Here is an 18,494-nt window from a genome sequence, read left to right as displayed (position 1 = left end):
CGTCAATCAGTGGGTGAACCCTATCATTCTCAACGCCATTGCGTGGAAGTACTACGGGGTCTTCATCTGAATCCTGGCCGTGTATGTGGCCATAATCTACTTTGGCTTCCCGGAGACGAAGAACTTGACGATCGAAGAGATCAGCGTCATCTTCGATGGTGAAAGGGCTGACAGGGTCAGGCGAGTCGCCAACGAAGCTCATGACTCGACACTTGACCCTTCAGTGTCCACGTCCCACATCGAAGCAGTCCCCAAGCTAGCACAGGAGGTTGTGTGAAAGTAGGAGGGCAAGAGGCTTATGTGTAGATGTGCATACCGATGAAACTGGTGCAGATTTATTGCTTGCCTGAGGCCAGGAATCTTGACCGGAGAGTTTCTTACATAGTGCAAGCGTAGTATGATCAGCTCCAGCTCTGAGATGATTTAACCAGCATGAAATGTCAAAGGTCTACTATGTCTCCTTTTTGCCCCAGTGCTGCAACGTGCCGAATCACGCACATCCTCGAACCAGGAAGCTTCCACCATCCAATACGACGGTGCAGCCGTTGATGTGTCTACTGGCCCGACTTGTCAGAAAGACCATGGTTCCCGCGACGTCTTCTTTGGCGCCCAACTGCTGATCGGGAACCTGCTTGGCCACCGCCTCCAGTCCTCCATGTCGAGCCATCAGAGCGCCGCTCATCTTGGTGGGAATGATCCCTGGAGCCACGACGTTGACTGTGATGTGTCTCGGGCCGAGCTCCACGGCCAGATTGTGCATCAAATGGACCACCGCAGCATTGGAAGCGGCGTAAGCGTACGCTTGGGCCCGACTCGCGTTAGTTACTAGTAGCAAGCCGGGCCAAAGACGGACCTGGGAAATCTGTGGATGGGATGGGCATGGGCATGGGAAATCTAACTTACTGCCATGCTCGCCAACGTCTCCAATGACGACACCGGCAACGGAGGAGACCATGATGACACGAGAAGGATCCTGCACGGTGCCTGCGGCCTCGAGTAGAGAAGTCAATCTGAATCGAGTAACAGGGAGAGTGTCAGAAGAATGCTAACAAACTGGCTTAGGTATAGGGGGGTAATGCGCATTGCGCGGGGATTCGATCTCCAGAGGGCACAACACACGTACTGCTGCGTGGAGAAAAACACACTGTTGACGTTGACGTTCATGACGTTGGCAAAGTCTTGCTCTTTGTAGTCGTCAAACCTGCCGATGAAAGTGGCCCCGGCGTTGGCGACCAGGACGTCGACGTGGTCAGTGGAGCTGATGATTTGTCACGCCATCTGCACACAACCCTCGTACGTGGAAATGTCAGCCACAATCGGAATCGCCTTTGCATCGCCATGTTTGAGCGGCGTCGAGAGCGAGTTCAGGGCTTCGGCTGCTGCGTCAAGGTCCGCCGCACCGCGCGCGACAAGGTACACCTTGGAACATCCACTTTGCAAGAACCTGTTGAGAAGGAAAAACAAATCCATCTGCTAGGGCACATGGGTAGGCAAGATATAGGTGGTGGCAACGCGTGACCATCAACGGACTCACCCACTTGCTGTTTGAAGACCTAGTCCCCGTGAACCACCAGTGACGACGGCCACTTTGCCCGCCAAACCGAAGATCGTGTGGAAGTTGTCCAGCTGGACTGTTTCTTGAGGAGAGTCCATGTTGCTGCTAGTATGGGATGGGTGTGTCTTAGGGATGCACCGCCAATTGAGTCAGGATCAACGGCGTGGTAGAGATGATGGTGGTGGTGGTGGGAAAATATCAGCTGCCGGCCCTGTCTGAACAGAAGATTCAATGGTTGGCAAGCAGCCCCTTTTATATGAGAAAAGCTACTGTAGCTTAGTTCATCCAATAGCTCAACCGTCCATCTCCAACGTCACTAACCCAAGTCAGGGTCACCAAGCCGCATATGATACTAATTAGTATATGGTAACTTCTTCGCACTCAACGCCAACAGCCGGGCCAAAACATATGCACTGCAATCATACACAACGTGAGCGAAGGGACGCTTTCTACTATGGCCTGATGTCACACGAATTGGGGTTGGTTGGTGAGAAAGGAGAAAAGGACGTACTCTTGTCTCCAGGGAAATAAGACTCTATCAGAATGCATTGGGTCTATATACTATTCTGTCGATCCTGTACTAGGAGCCACGCCTAGAGGCTCCTCGTGAGAGGCAATCAGTGCACCGGAACGCAGAGTGAGTGATGCCCTTCTGTCCTACTTGATACAACGGGCCAAGTCAGATGATATCCGTTTGTCGACTGCTCATAAAGCACTCTTCTTTCAGCCTCACTGGCCCCTGCCACATCTATGATGCTGGCCCATTGACTGTCGGGATATGTTAGCCATTCGAGATCAACAACGAAATCGCTTCACTGACTGAGTACTTTGATGGTCATTTTGCCATCTTCACCTTTTCCTTTCCGAACACTTTCGAAAGCCAGCGGGGCGTCCTTGAATGGGAATCTGGGACGAAAGTGGATGAGATCGCGTTCACAGGTTGTCGCAGGCACACGTACCGATGGGTTATCAGGGGCGCCAGTTTGACACGACCTTGTCGAACCAGGTCGATTGCAAGGGCATAGCACCCAGGGCCGTACTATCGTCCAAAAAAGGAGGGTCAGCCTCGGGATCGGAAGATTCAGACATTCAACACGGGACCTCACCCTAAGACTGCCTTTCAAGGTGACCTCCTTGTTGACGAGGATGGACATTGGGATCAGATTGTTCGCAGGTCCGGCTCCGACTTGGACGCAAATTCCCCGCCGTTTCACCAACCAGATACCAGCTTGAACGCAAGTTTCTGCCCCGGAGCATTCAACCACCAGATCAATGCCTTCTTCTCCTCGCTCAGCAAACCCAAACTTATCCCTTAGATCTTGAGCCTGCCCCGGGTGGGTTAGTTGCAATTACTAAGTTAGGGGACTGCGCGGGACTGGGATGGATCTACACAGCGCTTTGAATAAGTCATGTTGTCCTCCCCTCCTGCCTTTGGTTCGAACCGATGGACGTCAGTTGCTACGTAGCTCTTTGCGAAGGCCAGTCTGCTTTCGTTAATGTCCACTGCGAGGATTCGTCGGGCTCCCAGAGCTTTGGCCACGGCCATGGTCCTGATGCATGCATGTTAATTTAGAGGTACTTGGCTCTGTGGAGGGCGGAAAAGACGAACAGGAGCCCAACAGGCCCTGCCCCAAACACAGCGACATTGGAATTGTGCTTCATTTTTGCAACCGAAGCCACAGCCATCACAGCGACCGCAAGTGGTTCAATCTAAAATTGAGCGCTTTAGCAAGCACGTGTTAGTTGAGAGAGCGATCCTGCTCACCAAAGCACCTTCTTCCAGAGACACGGACTAAAGGTTAATGGAGTCAGCCAATAGCCACCAGAAGGCTCGAGAGGGTTGGAAATTACAGTTGGCAGTTTATATGCACTAAGCCGTTTGTTAACATTTGACTTGTTCATGGCCAAGGTGTTGAGGAAACGCACAAATCAGCAGGGATTGTCCAGAATCCTTGAAGAGTGCCGTCGAAACCATCGGCGGCAGCAAACTTGAGCGTTCCACACTGCCCATCTATATATCCGTTCAGCACTTGGGATGAAGTTCAAACAAGCAAGAGATTAATACTGACATTCACCCGCTTTGCAGAAATCACAGTGTCGACAACAAATACCAGGCTATAGCATCGGAAAAATCAGATTCAAAACGTGGACAGGGGCCACACAGGCGGTGATGTACCTCAAGGGCAACACGTTCCCCTGGTTGAAGAGCCGTCACCTTTTTCCCAACTGCCTGGAAGTGAGCTTTCATGTCGCCGAGTCTGGGGTGGGTTGAGAGAGAGAGTCTGACACACTTTTAACGACGACGCCTGCAGCTTCATGTCCCAAGATCAAAGGGCTATCGAATACCGATTCTCCTGCCTCGAGTCCTAGTGTCAGCAAAACTCCCTTCAATGCTAAAGGCGACTGGCAACTGTACCCGTCCCTCCAAAAAGACATGCATATCCGAGCCGCTCGAGAGAGTCAGCGGATTCCCGAAAGAAAGAACATGAAAGCCTTCACCATAAGCCCGTCTGTTTGGGTGCTACAATGACGCTGGTTGCTGTTAGCTATTTGCGTTCCGACCTCAGATGTCCAGAGGCAGTCGTTTATCTGACTTACTCATGGTCACCTGGTTCACCTGGCAATGGCCTATCCTCTATGGCGAGCTTGCCGATTCCCGTCATCACACATGCTGTATTCTTCTCCGGTACAGCGATGTCTTCGTGCTTTGCGATCATTTTGGAAGGGTTGAGTAATGCAATGTAGGCTCTATATCGATCTACTTGAAATGGAAACACAATCAATTATCAGAGCATTACTGGTGTGTCGATGTGAGAGGCGTCCGTCACTGAGGCACCAGCCCGCACTCCTCCTAGCTCTGGGTCCTGGCTCGAGGCTCCGAATGCACCGGCTTCTGGGGGGCAATCCTCCAACCCGCCCGACATGTCGGTGCTAGGTCTCCATCAGACGGGAAACCTTCGTCGGAGCTTGTCCCATCAAAGAGTCGCGAAGTTCTACCGCGGAACAGGGGTGGAAGACCGCCACCCAATGAGAACGTTGCAGGCCGCCGTAACAGAAGTGACTTCACCCGCTTGAAAGCGAACAGTCCAGCACCCTTTACAATGGAAGTCCAGGAGATCTGGAGCTGGCATTGCCCCGATCATCAGGTGACGACCGATTGCGGAACGAGGAGGATCATCTTAGCCAAGGTGCCTAGGATGCAGTTCGAACTACTCGTGTAGAATGGTGGCCGTGCATTCGTTTTGCCGCCTCATTCAGGAGTGGTCATGGCGACGCCAACGGTATAAATATATAGTGCCGCATTGATTTGACCCTTTGGAAAGAAACGTATTTGGACTACTAGAAATCGTTAGTTGCTCACCTCAACAACCTCAAAAGGAGCACGAAAAAAAAAAAAAAAAAACCGGCAATGGCATCGATCATCGACACTCAGACCTCGGAGTCGAACAGACTAAGGTGCGTTACAGGGTCGATCCGGCCTCAGCTACGGGAGGTACAACCAGCTATGTTGGAGAAAGCCTAACAAGACCCGGCACAGGATCAATGCAGCAGGCGACGACTGCGACTTACTAGAGAGCCTTGAGCGAGACGGCTACGCCGTGGTCCGAGGTACCGTCCCCGAAGATCGGGCGCGTCAATATCGGCAGAAGGCCTTCAGCTGGCTCAAGTCGTTCGGCACGGCGCTCGACATCGACGACCCGTCGACCTGGAAGGCCGAAAACCTGCCCGTCCAGAGCAAGCTGAACACATTCGACAACTACTGCGTCGTGCACGAGAAGTTCATGTGGGACGCCCGCACGGAGCCGGGTGTCGTCGACGCCTTTGCCAAAGTCTGGGGCACCGACGAGTTGCTCGTCTCCTTTGACTCACTCAACGTCACGTTTCCGGGCCGTCAGGACAAGCCCCCTCGACCGGCGTGGCCGCATGTCGACCAGTCGCCGCACAAACGAGGGCGGCACTGCGTCCAGGGGATCCTAAACCTCAGCCACGCGGGCGAGGAGGACGGCTCACTAATGCTCCTACCGCGGTCGCACAACTACAACGCCCACTTCTTCGACACCCAGACCGACCGGGCGTCGTGGCCCACGATCGACTGGCGGCGTTTCAGCGAGCAAGAGATGACCTGGTTCGCCGACCAGGGTTTGGCCCCGATCAAGGTCCACGCCGAGCCGGGTGACCTGATCCTCTGGGACTCCCGCGTTGTGCACTGGGGCGGAGAGCCCACGGCCCAAAGCAATGTCATCCGCACCGTCATCTACGTCTCTATGTCCCCGGCTAGGCTGGCCACACGCGAGGCTCTCGACGAAAAAGTCCGCGTCTTCCACGAGTATGGCGCCACCACGCACTGGGCGCACGACAACATCTGGCTGAGGCCCAAGCTCGCCCATCTTCCAGACGGCTCCTTGGACCCGCGCAATCGCTCGGAGCCCCTGGAGAAGGCGGAGATGACGGTCCGGCTGTTGAAATTGGCGGGGGTTAAACCCTACTAAGCGTAATATGTAGATGGCTACTAGTACCAAGCAGTAGTACTCTCAAGTAGTTTTCCGCCATGGCGGAAGAGTCATGACTACATATGTATCCTTATAGGGGTCCCCTGACCTGGAAACAGTCGTTACTTTTCTGCTAGCGGGACTGGCGCTCTGAGGTACTAATTTTCCCAATCTGAAAGGCCGCCGGCCCTCAGACCGAGGAGTAACTCATTCGACGCGCTGACCGACACCAAGTTATAAAGTTTCTTTTTCTTCCCTCCTACATAACTCGCAAAGATCTCCCTGCTCCATTATCCCCTTATAAGTATCTACGAAACTCTAGCCCCAAGTTCTCACCCATTGCGGAACGCGGGACGCAGGACGCTCAGCCATGGCACTTGGGACGCCGACTATCTCACATCAAGGACAGGTCGAGATCGCCCGACTGGCCCAAAAGTTGCTCGGTACGGATCCGCCCTTTTTCAAAGATTGTGTGGTGTTTTTGTGCTGAATCTCATACTGATCCAGTTCTGCGTGACACAGGAAAAGCTCAAGTTGGAGCTGCCCGCGACTCCTCCTCCTCCTCCTCCTCCTCCTCGTCAGAGGCGGCAAGAGTGGTTGTGGGCATCGCCGGCGTGCCTGGGTCGGGCAAAACCACATTCGCCAATCTCGTGTGCGCCGAGATCAACCGGCGACATCGACAGCAGCTCGAAAGGAGTGACACCAGCATGACCAGCACCGGCAGCACCGCGATTATCGCCGAAGTCGTCCCCATGGACGGCTTCCACTACACTCGGGCTCACCTGGCCAGCGCCATGCCGGACCCCGTCGAAGCCATCCACCGGCGTGGCGCGGCCTTCACCTTCGACACCGCGGGCTTCTTGCACATGATACAAGCCCTGACGGCCACGCCCCGGCGCGACGTCGTCCTCGCCCCGGCCTTCGACCACGCGGCCAAGGACCCTGTCCCCGATGCCATTCGGATCCCGCGCGACGTCGACATCGTCCTGGTCGAAGGCAACTACTGCGCCCTCGACCGCCCGCCTTGGAGCCACGCGGCCAAGCTCATGACCGAAGTCTGGTTCCTCGACACCCCAAAAGAGGTGGCCCAGCCCCGGCTCGCGGCGCGTCACCTGGCCAGTGGGATCGTGGCGGATGAACAGGAAGCTTGGTCAAGGGCGACGAGGACGGACGAGCGGAATGCACAGGACATTCGAGAATCCAGGCTGCCTTGTGATGAGGTTCTGGTCATGACTTGAGACGGGGCGCCGTCACCTCACCTCCGTTGCTCTGGTTGCGAACTACTTCCTTCGGGGGGCTCTCATGTCCGGGAGAAACAGTTTTTGATCAAGGGTCTATGGTTTTAATCAAGAGGTCGTGCGCGAACATACTACAGTATCTAATACTAGTGCTTTAGAGCTTGATACTCCGAGAAGAGTCTACCACGCACAATGGCCACCGTCCACCCGCAGGTCGGTAGCCGTGATGAAGCTACCCGCGTCGGACAGCAGCAGCAAGATAGGACCCCGGAACTCGTCCACCGAGCTCAGGCGGTAAAGCATATTGTCTCCAACCCACTGGTTCTCCATGCCGGGCTTTTGCAACGCCTCTGCCGTCGCAGGGGTCCGAATGTAGCCAGGGGAAAGGGTGTTAACCCGGATCAGCGGCATGCCTTTACGAGACCCCCACTCTGCCGCGAGGGAACGTGCCAACTGTAGCAAGCCCGACTTGGATGTGTTGTAGGCCGCTGTATCAACACCCTAGAAAATTGAGCGTGCGGGTCAGACTCTCCTGCCTAGCTGTCGAACAAGGAGAAGCGGGCCCGAATGGCAAACTCACCTTGTTCACCACTGTTCCACTCATACTGGCAACCAGTATCATGCTGCCGTTGACGTTTGCCTTTTTCATTTCTCTCGCAACTGCTTGTGCTATGGCGAATGTTCCAATGACGTTGACCTCCATGAGTCGTCGGAATCGATCGATGGAGAATTCCACCGCAGGGTCATTGTCAGAAACGCCGGCACACGCGACGAGTCCTCGAATGGGATGGCCGAGTTTGGGGACCAGTTCGACGAATGTGGTCTCGATGGCCGTAGAATCGGTCAGGTCGAGTCGTTGGAAAATCAGGACTGCACCGTACTTTGCCGCCACCTCTTGCAAGTGCTCTGTCCGAGTCAATGCGGGACATCCTCAAAAACTAGGAGTCCAGTGGGGTGGGCGTTGACTGACTCCATGGCTCGGGCGGTGGTTGAGGTACAACGTCTACACATACGACGTGACCGCCAGCCTCCAGGACGGTTTCCGCCGTCTCAACTCCGAGATAACCTGCTCCGCCCGTGACTAAGGGAAAATCAACAAGTTCAGCGTTTGCACAAGGACGTGGTTGAGATGCACTCACTGATGATGGTTCGGCCATCTAGGCGAAAGAGGTCTGCTGTACGTAGGTGCGATCCTCCTTGTCTGTCCTTCACTTCGCGGAAACTAGGATCGGCCGTGTTGCTCATCTCGATGGTGCTTTTCGAGTGATAGTGAGGAGGCAATGGTGTGGTTTAATGATATCTCTAGCCCGAACAGGTGCGATATGGAAGCCGATCGCATTGGGTTTATGTTTGGTGAGGATGGTGTAGCCTCATCGTGCATTGTCTCGTCGTTCCAGATCAACAATGTCCCGGTTACCAGAAGTCCTTCGAGGGCCTCGATCCTCTTCCAGTATGCTACCCGAAGTGGGTCGATCCCTGACCCTGCGCTCGAAATTCCGAAGACCGGTCCTCAATTCCGGTCCGCAACCCGCCGCCAGCCGATCGTGGTGGAGATGACTGTGTGCACTGTGGGTTATTTTCGTCTTGCATTTGATGGCGGCTTTCGTCCGTATCAACGTGGTCGGCGCAGTCCAAGCGAGCAACGCTCCGTTGGCATTTGGGCCGCCTTCAGCCTCTTGAATGGCACAGCGGGTTTCATTCAAGTACGATCCTGATCCTACTCCTACGAAACATCGAGACCTTCCCATCGCCATTCGAAATTATCCAGCTTCTCTCTTCCGACGATTGCGACTCCCGGGCCACGACCACCACAAAGTACCATGGCGCCGCGACTTACAAGACCACTGGAAGGTAAATTGGCGGTTGTGACCGGCGCCTTTCGAGGTGGGTGATGCCACTCAGACCAGCGGATAGATTTTCTAGTCCCCAGAAGCTGATTTGCCGTGTGTATATAGGTATTGGAGCGGCCATTACCAAACACCTTGCTGCAAAGGGTGCCAATGTCGTGGGCCTTTACACTTCCGATTCGTCCTCGCCAGCGGCACAGGAAGGGGTCAAAGAACTCGGCCAGAAACACGGCGTCAAGATCGTAGCCGTGAAAGCGGATCTTGGTCGACCAGAGGAAGCCGCTCAAGAGCTGGTCAAAGCGGCAAAGGCCAACTTCGCAAGCAGCGGCGGGGAGCTGCTTATCAACATTCTCGTCAACAACGCAGGTGTCGGAGGTGACTATCCATTAGGAGAAGTTCCTATTCCGGAATTCCACCGTATTTATAGCATCAACGTCCTTGCTCCAATTGTCATCACTCAGGCTGTGTTGCCGTATTTGCCTCACGACCGATCCGGCCGCATTGTCAACATCTCGTCTGTAGCATCAGCCATGGGTTTCAAGACACACACGCTATACGGGGGCACCAAGGCTGCGCTGGAGGCCATGACACGGACTTGGGCACGAGAATTGTCGGAGCGTGCCACAGTCAATGCTGTAAATCCAGGCCCGGTCGAGGGCGACATGTACTGGGCAGCTGGCGAGGAATTTTGGAAACAGCTGGATCCCTTCCAACAGGCTACGCCGCTCTCGGCCGTGCGCGAAGGAGTCGACAGGCCTGAACTGGTACAATTGGCCAACGAGAAGATGGGAGGCAGGAGACCTGCTTATTGGTCTGAGGTGGCAGCTGTGGTAGGTATGGTCTGTGGAGAAGACTCAGCGTGGTGCACAGGCAGCGTAGTATGCGCCAACGGCGGCTTGAGATTTTCACTTTGAGCGGATGAAAACGAAGCAATTCCGAGCTTTTCCTGTCCAGGGAGGCGGAATCCAGGCCATACTGCGCAACTGAGCAGAGGTTCTGAATTTTGGCCAACGTGCCAAACATGGGGTTCTCATCCAGCTCGCGCGAATCTCTTTTTGTACAAGATTGTCTGGAGAATGCACAGAATTGACCCTGCGCTCGAGTCGGGCGAAGCCCAAGGCCTGACCATCACAATGACCTTTTGGACGAATTGCTTGATGTCCGGTACGAGGTGTTGTATCGATGGAGTTTCAGAGGCCAGTGCGAGTATGAAGACAGCGGAAAGGCACCTGGATCACACTCAGATTAGTCAAAGATCAAAGCCCGGCTCGGGGAGCTCGTACGCTTGTGTAGTCATCCACGTATACTGCGTTCGTCCGGACAAGACAAAGCTCGCGGTTTCGAGGTAGTTCATGCAACTCTCGACGCAAATTTTGCAATACTTATGCACGTAGTTAGGTATGTTCTCCTGATCTGTAACCGTGGTAACATATATCAGGCACGGTCTCGAAATGATGTGCCGAGCAGACCAGTACCGAAGACGGACCCAAGCTTCGGATTTATCGTGAGGCTTGTTATGGGACAAATCCGGCTTCACGCTCTCAGGTAGATAGAAGTACCATGTGTCAAGCTGGCGAGCCAGCTCGATGACGATTCCCTCCATGGACGCGACCACCGAGGCGCCAGGAGAGGTCGCCGACATGTCCGTCGCCCGTGTGTGCGAGGCGCTGTAGTTACCAAATGCGGCAATGATGCTGGATGCATAAATGGCGTTATGGATGCGATTTAGAAGCCTCCTCACCGAGCACAATGCCAGGAAGAGAAGTCCTCTTCGATCATTGGGGTTATCCAGGGTAGGAAAATGCATGCGGTCAATCGTGATCTCAATCCCGCTGCGCGGGAGGTGGAACTCGGCAAGAACATCACTGCGACCAAATGAGTGAGATTGCCCACGTCTGGTTGCCATCAACATACCACTCCAAGAGGAAACACGTCCAGCAAAGTCGCTCTGTAACCCGCGTGCCCAGCTCACACGGCGGGTGTGGTAGAGAGCTGTTTGTCTGAGTGTGAGCAACCAGCTCCAGAAGTTAGGATCAAGGCTTACCCGGTTACTGCCAGCTGCAGTTTGCTGGATGCCATGTAGACCATTTTCCAGGCAGGCAAAGGCTTGTTGAGATGAAAAAGGAATAGAGAAGCCAATATCATTGCGGCTGGGAGAGAGACTGGAGAATCCATTTCCACCATCCATTGAGATGTGAGAATTTGATGTGCGGCAGAGAAGTACTCGATGCCGGGGACATCTTGCAGGTTGGGGAATTCACCGCTTGTGCCAATGCTAGGGACAAATTTGCCCATCGCCAGCACCACCAGACAAAGCGCAACATCCGAAGATGGGCAGAGGTCTCCTTGCATGGTCCTCTCATAGAAGGCAAGGAAAGGAATATCCTCGAGGATGGGGAAGGACTGGCAAGAATGGTTGAAGAATGCGGAGATGTAAGAGTTCATGGTAGTCCGATCCATTTTAATGCCGTCGATTAAGGCAGCGAAATCCTTTTGCAGGTCGAATACCGGTGTAAATGTCCGTGAACATTCGAAATGGTAAAAGAAATCATCAGGATAATCACCGATCAATTTCTTGATGGGATTTAGAGAGAACAGGCTGTCGGTCGTGGTGTCATGTCCCGTCGGTATGGTCACAGGAACATCTTCCGAGACAGGCTGGCCTCGACTGCTCGGCAGCGGTTGTGATTCTGTGAACATCATGTATTCGTCCGAGTGTCGCGGGCGGGTTGATGAGGACGTCGGCAACGGTGGTCCGGAGGAAAGGAGGAAGCTCGCCAGCTCTAGGTCTCCTATTGGATCGCTGCTTGCGTCGCCGAGAGGAGCCCTCTGATAGAATTGGAAATGACTCGGAACGCTGAATGGTGACAAGGTCTGGTCCGTAGACCCAGCAGTTCGCGACTGTGTCGGTTCGAGAATAAGGCTGTCTGGCCGTTCCGTGAGCGACGCAAGATTCGACGGAGGTAATTGCTGATGGAGTCGTGGCATCGGTTGTGACTCCATGTGCTGCTGCTCATCCAGCCGCTGATCGTGCTCCTGCTGACCTGTCTGCTGGCCTGCCTGCGGGTGCTCGAGCTGATGTTCGGGCTGAGCTTGGTGCCGTGACTCTGTCTCCTTCTGCGGGCCTGGCGGCGAGCTGGTGCCAATTGACATTGCGTCCCTATCGCTGTGATCGGGCGTCGTTTGCGGCCGGCTTAGTTGCTGTTTGAGGATCGCTTCAATCGTCTCGAGTCGGTGCATGAGGGCATCGTCCTGGTGGGCGGCACTGTTCCGCCTGTCCGGTGGTCAGTACGTTGCTACACAGGGCCGAGTCTTGTGATTCACTTTTCATTCGAGTCTTGGGGATACTCGCAGTCGATCTTGCATATCGAGCAAAGTCCACAGGTCGGTCTCTGGCCGTCACACCGCCGTTTCCTGTCCCAGTCCCATCGTTAACAATTTGATCCAAGTCATCGCACAGCCGGTAAGTAGTCACCTGTGTCGGCAAAAGGCGCAGGCCATTGAGGCGCGCTTTCGGGGGTAATGCATGACTTGATGGGGATGGACATGGGACACTGTTTGGATGTCGAAACGCCTTGTGGGCTGATGGATACAAAGAGGGATCGAGGGGCAATGCTCACTATTTATTTGGGCTATGGTGGCATCATGTGGGCTATTTAGGCTGGACCAGGATTGACACGGAAGGGACATGATGGGGCCTCAATGGGCATCATGGGGCCTGCACCAGGCCAAGCAACGCCCAAATACCCCACGATGCCCCCGCAAGCAAGCCCAGAAGGACTTCGGTGTGCCTGCTCATAAGGAAGCACGCGATGCGAACCTCGGCATTCCCTTTCGTGTTCGACTGTACACAATGATGCACCGTACTATGGCGAGTATCGCACTCCCCAATCTCGCAAGTGCCTCCCTCACTCATTGTGCTCGATCATGTCTTAAAAGTCCATGGTGCTGGTCCAAGGAATCTGTGAGCGTACTGTGTAGACTTGCAGGGCCTTAGGGGTGCCAGCAGGGGGGCCAGCAGCACTCTCTGGGCAAGAATGCATCCCAGACCGCTTCGTAGACAGACTCAAACAGGCAAATCTGCAAGACGTTCTGAGGGCGTGCACGTGGTAGGTGGTTTGCTCACCCTACAGCCCAGCATCAGCCCAGCATCTTCCTATCGCTGGTCCACTACCAGACCGGCTATGTCCACACATCTGGAAACTTACCCCACCAATTGGTGTCCCAGCCATATCCTGATTGACGCTGTTGCGTGATAGATTTATTGGCGGTCAATGCAGCGGTAAGTAGTATTCAGGTAAGGACGGTGTATAAGAAGAGATTCGCCAGCAAAAAGGGGGGAGGACAATCAAAGACCTCTTCTCCTAACACCAAACGGATTCTTTCCGCTCGTTCATCGAGCCGATTTTTGTCTTCTTTTCCTGAGAACCATCGTACTTTACGTCGACCAGTTGCTCGAATCGACACAATGCTTCGGTGGCCTTCACATCCAGCGGCTGCCCCAGTCGATCCTCTCGACATTTTGGAGCCGGATCTGACCCTGGTGCGAACCAAGACTCCCGAGCGATGGTCCCAACCGCGCAGCAATATTCCAAGGGTCGCAGCCACCTTCTGGTGCTTCATCTTGTTGGGCGCCAACGACAGTTCATATGGCGTATGTGGCCCCCTAACAAGGCACCGCATACCATGCCTTTCCGTGCTAACCAAGACGCTCGCCGACAGGTTTTGATTCCACATGTAGGATACCATGTTCCATGCGCAGACTGTCCTAGTACGTTACCGCAGCGCTAATACTATACATGGTGGCAGCTCGAGTCGTACTACGACATATCCTACCTTGAGGTCTCACTTGTCCTCCTGGCACCTGCATTTGGGGGCTTTGTGAGCGCTTTCCTGAACCACAGCTTGCACATGTACATTGGCCAGAGAGGCATTGTCATCGTGGTCGGCTTTTGCCAGCTGGCTGCATACGTGACGGCGAGCTTCCACCCTCCTTTCCCCGTCCTAGTGCTCGTCTACATCCTTGTCGGTGTGAGCAACATGGCCAAAACGGGCGCCTGGAACGCCTTTGTGAGCAGCTTGCAGATGCCGAACGAGCTGCTCGGATTGTTACATGGCTTCTACGGCATTGGAGCGACTTTGGCGCCACTGGCGGGAAGCTCACTGATGTCCCAAAGGGACTGGAAATGGTACCAGTTCTACTATCTCTTTGTTGGCATGGCACTTCTCGACCTCGTATTTTCCAGCGTGGCATTTCGACATCAATCCGGTGCAAAGTACAAAGAGGGTATGAGCATCCATGTTGGAGCAAATGCCTCTCACGACGTGACAGTGGCACAGACCATGGAAAGAATACCATCATCGTCTCGACCACGCCTTGGACGTCACGTATCGTCCTGCATCTCTGCAGGGTGGCAAAACTGCAAGAAGAGTCAAACAGGCGTTTGCTTGAGTAACAAGATTGTGCCTCTTTGCAGCCTATACTTGCTGGCATATGTGGGAAGCGAGGTCGCACTGGGAGGGTGGCTTGTGACGTTCATGACCAAAGTCCGCAAAGGTTCTCAGTTCGCTTCTGGCGTCACCCCCAGCGGCCTCTGGGGTGGCATCACCGTGGGCAGGTTCTTCCTAGGCTTCATCACTGGTCGGTTCTTCAGAAACGAGAAACAGGCAACCTACGTCTATCTCAGCCTGGCAGTGGTCATGGAGCTGCTTTTCTGGCTGGTGCCGAATTTTCTGGCATCAGCGGTCTTTGTGTCTTTGCTAGGTACGTGTTTCGTCCCTCACTGTCACGGCCGTCCATCCCGCACAAGTCGATTTGAAGTCAGCACTCACTCCCCATCAGGCTTCTTCTTGGGTCCCTTATTCCCCGCAACCGTTGTATACCTCAGCAAGACTCTCCCCTCGAAGATCCGCGTGAGCGCTATTGGACTGTGTTCTGCTATTGGTGCTACAGGAGCATCGGTCATTCCATTCATGGTCGGAAGTGTCGCTCAGGCGCGAGGAATCGGAGTCCTACAGCCTATAGTGCTTGCCTTTTTGATCCTCTGCTTTGTTCTGTGGATGAGTCTGCCAAAAGTCCCTAAGAAGTGATGGGAGTTTGTTGGGAATGCGGATCTGAACAAATCACCGAGTGAACCGACAGCCTCACTGAAGGACTTCCATGTAGGAACGACACACACTTATTGGTGACGAGTTTTTGGGGGTCTAGCTCTGGACATGATATCTCATTTTGGAGACTCTTCAACTTCTACCGATTCTATCTGCCACAGAAAGACACTTGGCCCAGTCAATTGTCTAAAAAGGCTCAAACAGTCCCGCAGCACGCTCTTCTGACGTGTCAAACACGTTGACCTCCCATGCAGGATCAAATGTAAATGGCAAGCCGCCGAACCTTGTCTGCTGATTTTCTCCCAAGTCAAGAAGCGCTTTATAGCTACATGGATATCAGCCGAAGCATTCTTAGGTTTTGGGGAGGGAGTATGGCACCTATCGTCGTCCAGATCGTATACCTGAAAGTTGGACTCGATCCGAGCCGGGTTGACAGACTTGGGAAGCACGGAAAACCCTCGCTGTGAGGCCATGTCAGTGACTCTCGCAGGTGCCATGATCGATCACCTCTGCAAGCTCACCTTGATACCCCAGGAACCCAGCACTTGGCCCACATCCTTGTTGTGTTTCTTTGCGATGTCGCGTACCAACGGATTCCCAAGCACTTGAGCACCTCCACGTGACGGATCACCACCGAATGGCATGTACGCCGTGATGTGTATGCCTTTTGGCTTACAGTAATCCAACAGTTCTTGTTGGGGGAGATATGGGTGTGCCTCAACTGTTTGCGTATCGTGTAAGAAGCTGAACAAAGATTTTTGGGGCCACCAAGTTCGCATAGTGATGATGCACTGACCTTGGTTGACGGCTGGGGTTACACCAGTCTCGTCGATCAACTTTTGGATCTGGTTAGGACGGAAGTTGCTGACTCCAATACTTCCATGGTCAGTCTCCCGTACGTATTGTTCCATGACTGCCATGCATACCTCTTGACCTTGCCCGCTTTCTGTAGCTCGATCATGGCTCTCCAGGTATCAGTCAAACTCAATTCCTTATCGAGTAGCATTGACTTTCCCTCTTTCGGCTCAAGCTTTATGCCTGTGGGCGACGTGGCACTCTCGACGGCTGCGAAGTTTACCGGCCAGTGAATCTGTCTCCATGTCAAACTCGATATTCTCGAAACAGATACATGGACCCTCGTACGAGATACAGGTCTAGGTAATGGGTGCCGAGTTCGCTTAGTGTCTGAGCCAGTGCCTTCTTCAGATTTTCTGGACGGTGATGACTGGACCCAGTTCAGTGTGTGCCACATCTTCGCGAGCGAGTCAGGAAACGAATCCGCTCACGAGTTCCAAGCTTTGCTGGTGATGAAGATGTCTTCTCTTCTGAACTCGCGTTCGGTGCGAGCAAGGATTTTCAGGGCTTCTCCGACTTCTTTCTCATTCTAGGCGAACAGTCAGTGGTTTGTTTAGGGTGCAAGGGGCAATCTGGTGCAAGGTCTTACGCGATAAAACTGCGCGCAGTCGAAATGTCTGATGCCGGATTTCCAACTGTAGCCAGAATTTCAGCATCAGTGCTGCTTGACTTCCTGGACAAGGGGCTTCGCACGCTACCACAACAGCATTAGTGACTTCATTTGGGGCAGAGAGATAGGTCCCCAGGCCGAAGACAGGAATCAAGTTGCCATCGACCAACTTGGCCGTGCGCGCTTGGGTAGTCGTTGTCATGATGGTAGAACTGGCAGGAATACCCAACGACGAGCAAGCCTCAATCTGGCACTATCACACTGACTGATGGGCGAGTTTAACCTTGGAACATAATCCAGAGTCCCCGTTCCATGGCCATCCCCAATTAATCCTTACAGGCTTTTAAGACTTACATGCTTGTGGTGGTCCGTATGAGCTCGACACATGTTTGCGGGTATAGACAACAACATTCGGACTGGCTCCACTGGGAAGAAAGATGGACCGGAGCTGGCGTGCAAGTAAACAGACGTAGATCGTCAAGATGAGCTGCAGACTAAGACAGTATGACGGATGGTGTCGTTGTTCCAAAGACACGAGCCAGCGGCTTTGCGGCGGCCATGCCCCGCGGCTGATTGTCGGGTATGTCGGTCAGTGGGTAGTGCTATCCACTGGGCCATGTCGAGGAGGATGGTGGAAGATCTTGATCCACGTCCAGCAAAGCGCTTTCAGCGCATTGGGGGACAAGCACCCATGTTGCGGCAGACTATAACCTCAACTTCATCCGGAAGAATATGAACAATCATGTGCACTACTACTGGCCGGCAGTGGACTTTCAAGGCACGTGATCTTCCTGAACGGTCTCTCCAGAGAACAAAACACCACCATCGTAGGTGTCGAGAGCCTCGATAAAGCATTGGACAAGCAATTGGAATCCCTTGAAAGGCCCAGAATGACCAATCAAGGCGCCCAGACCAACGGAGTGAAGCCGCGCAGCGTGCTAGAGGCGCTCGAAGACATTTGCAACGTCGACGTCGATGCAATTGACCCGAAAGTGTCGACTTCACTCCCGTTCAAGGCCCACAACCGTACGTACAGCGGCTATGCTACAGAGAGACTCGATGATACTGACGAGACAAGAAACCTCAAACCAAGTCATTTGCTGCAACACAATGCTTGATCCGGAATTCAAGCACATCTTCAACGAAAATGTAGAGAAATACGGCTCTCAAGGGTGGTTGGAAGTCTTCAATCGTGTGGTAAGAATCTTCGTTCCACGCACGACCCTTTCTATTTCTCTTTGTAGCACAGAGGTTGACAGCCTTGTAGTCGGTGCAGTTTTGTGTCAACAACTTGAAGAACATCACTGGCCGAGTCTTGGTCCAAGTCTCACCCTCCAAGGTTTACGACAAGCAGGCCGTCTTGGATCAATGTTACGCTTACGATAAAGCCTTTACGGGAGCGGGTGTGTCTCGCGACCGATATGCCATCAAAATCCCCGGCACAGGGCCAGGACTGTCCGCTGCCAAAATCCTCAATGCTGAGGGCATCCGCATATTGGGCACGTCGCTCTTCAGTCTGCCTCAAGCGATTGCCGCCAGCCAGGCCGGATGTTTGTATGTCAGCCCGTATTTCAATGGTCAGTAGGCTTTCCAAGGTCGCCTTTGGGATTTGCAAAGCTCACGTCCTGTCCAGAGGTCGCTGCGTACTCGGATGACAGCCTGATGCACAAGGGTGCCGACCCGACAATGACGGTGAGGCGAGCCCCTCCACACATTAACGGCGAGGACAAGGCTGACTCCAAATCTGTAGCACCCGATGGCTCCACGAATCAGTCAGATTCTGCAGACGTA

The 18,494-nt window shown here is 53.8% G+C and overlaps 6 protein-coding genes across 6 annotated transcripts; 2 read left to right on the top strand and 4 right to left on the bottom strand.

Moving 5' to 3' along the window:
• Window positions 1-346: 346 nt before the first annotated feature.
• Window positions 347-1,653, bottom strand: PV07_12503 (uncharacterized protein; the record flags this gene model as incomplete). Its single annotated transcript, XM_016400034.1, has 5 exons — window positions 347-801; window positions 904-1,010; window positions 1,124-1,258; window positions 1,298-1,444; window positions 1,535-1,653. 5 exons carry the CDS (start codon window positions 1,651-1,653, stop codon window positions 491-493), a joined length of 819 nt encoding a protein of 272 aa, XP_016242302.1. The 3' UTR covers window positions 347-490.
• A 650-nt stretch (window positions 1,654-2,303) lies between these two features.
• Window positions 2,304-4,272, bottom strand: PV07_12502 (uncharacterized protein; the record flags this gene model as incomplete). The annotated part of the gene is made up of 12 exons (XM_016400033.1): window positions 2,304-2,323; window positions 2,376-2,461; window positions 2,515-2,594; window positions 2,662-2,880; window positions 2,946-3,105; window positions 3,165-3,265; window positions 3,321-3,347; window positions 3,407-3,425; window positions 3,482-3,566; window positions 3,621-3,670; window positions 4,055-4,087; window positions 4,154-4,272. The coding sequence occupies 12 exons, from the start codon at window positions 4,270-4,272 to the stop codon at window positions 2,304-2,306; spliced, it is 999 nt and encodes a 332-aa protein (XP_016242301.1).
• A 3,099-nt stretch (window positions 4,273-7,371) lies between these two features.
• PV07_12501 (uncharacterized protein) lies at window positions 7,372-8,725 on the bottom strand. Its single transcript, XM_016400032.1, has 4 exons — window positions 8,423-8,725; window positions 8,254-8,364; window positions 7,864-8,189; window positions 7,372-7,784 (listed from the first exon to the last, which is right to left on the bottom strand). Exons 1-4 carry the CDS (start codon window positions 8,526-8,528, stop codon window positions 7,464-7,466), a joined length of 864 nt encoding a protein of 287 aa, XP_016242300.1. The 5' UTR covers window positions 8,529-8,725; the 3' UTR covers window positions 7,372-7,463.
• A 189-nt stretch (window positions 8,726-8,914) lies between these two features.
• On the top strand, window positions 8,915-10,452 carry PV07_12500 (uncharacterized protein). The gene is made up of 2 exons (XM_016400031.1): window positions 8,915-9,167; window positions 9,239-10,452. The coding sequence occupies exons 1-2, from the start codon at window positions 9,104-9,106 to the stop codon at window positions 10,042-10,044; spliced, it is 870 nt and encodes a 289-aa protein (XP_016242299.1). The 5' UTR covers window positions 8,915-9,103; the 3' UTR covers window positions 10,045-10,452.
• On the bottom strand, window positions 9,448-12,533 carry PV07_12499 (uncharacterized protein). The gene is made up of 5 exons (XM_016400030.1): window positions 12,455-12,533; window positions 11,175-12,404; window positions 11,045-11,122; window positions 10,414-10,995; window positions 9,448-10,359 (listed from the first exon to the last, which is right to left on the bottom strand). Exons 2-5 carry the CDS (start codon window positions 12,368-12,370, stop codon window positions 10,161-10,163), a joined length of 2,055 nt encoding a protein of 684 aa, XP_016242298.1. The 5' UTR covers window positions 12,371-12,404; window positions 12,455-12,533; the 3' UTR covers window positions 9,448-10,160.
• Window positions 12,534-13,491: 958 nt separating this feature from the next.
• PV07_12498 (uncharacterized protein) lies at window positions 13,492-15,266 on the top strand. The gene is made up of 4 exons (XM_016400029.1): window positions 13,492-13,784; window positions 13,853-13,867; window positions 13,940-14,894; window positions 14,973-15,266. The coding sequence occupies exons 1-4, from the start codon at window positions 13,599-13,601 to the stop codon at window positions 15,218-15,220; spliced, it is 1,404 nt and encodes a 467-aa protein (XP_016242297.1). The 5' UTR covers window positions 13,492-13,598; the 3' UTR covers window positions 15,221-15,266.
• The last annotated feature ends 3,228 nt before the right edge of the window (window positions 15,267-18,494 follow it).

The sequence above is a fragment of the Cladophialophora immunda genome (assembly GCF_000835495.1).
Source record: "Cladophialophora immunda strain CBS 83496 unplaced genomic scaffold supercont1.10, whole genome shotgun sequence".
Classification (NCBI taxonomy): domain Eukaryota; kingdom Fungi; phylum Ascomycota; class Eurotiomycetes; order Chaetothyriales; family Herpotrichiellaceae; genus Cladophialophora; species Cladophialophora immunda.
The sequence above is the reverse complement of the archived record's forward strand: the minus strand, read 5'-3'. Positions and strand labels throughout refer to the sequence as shown.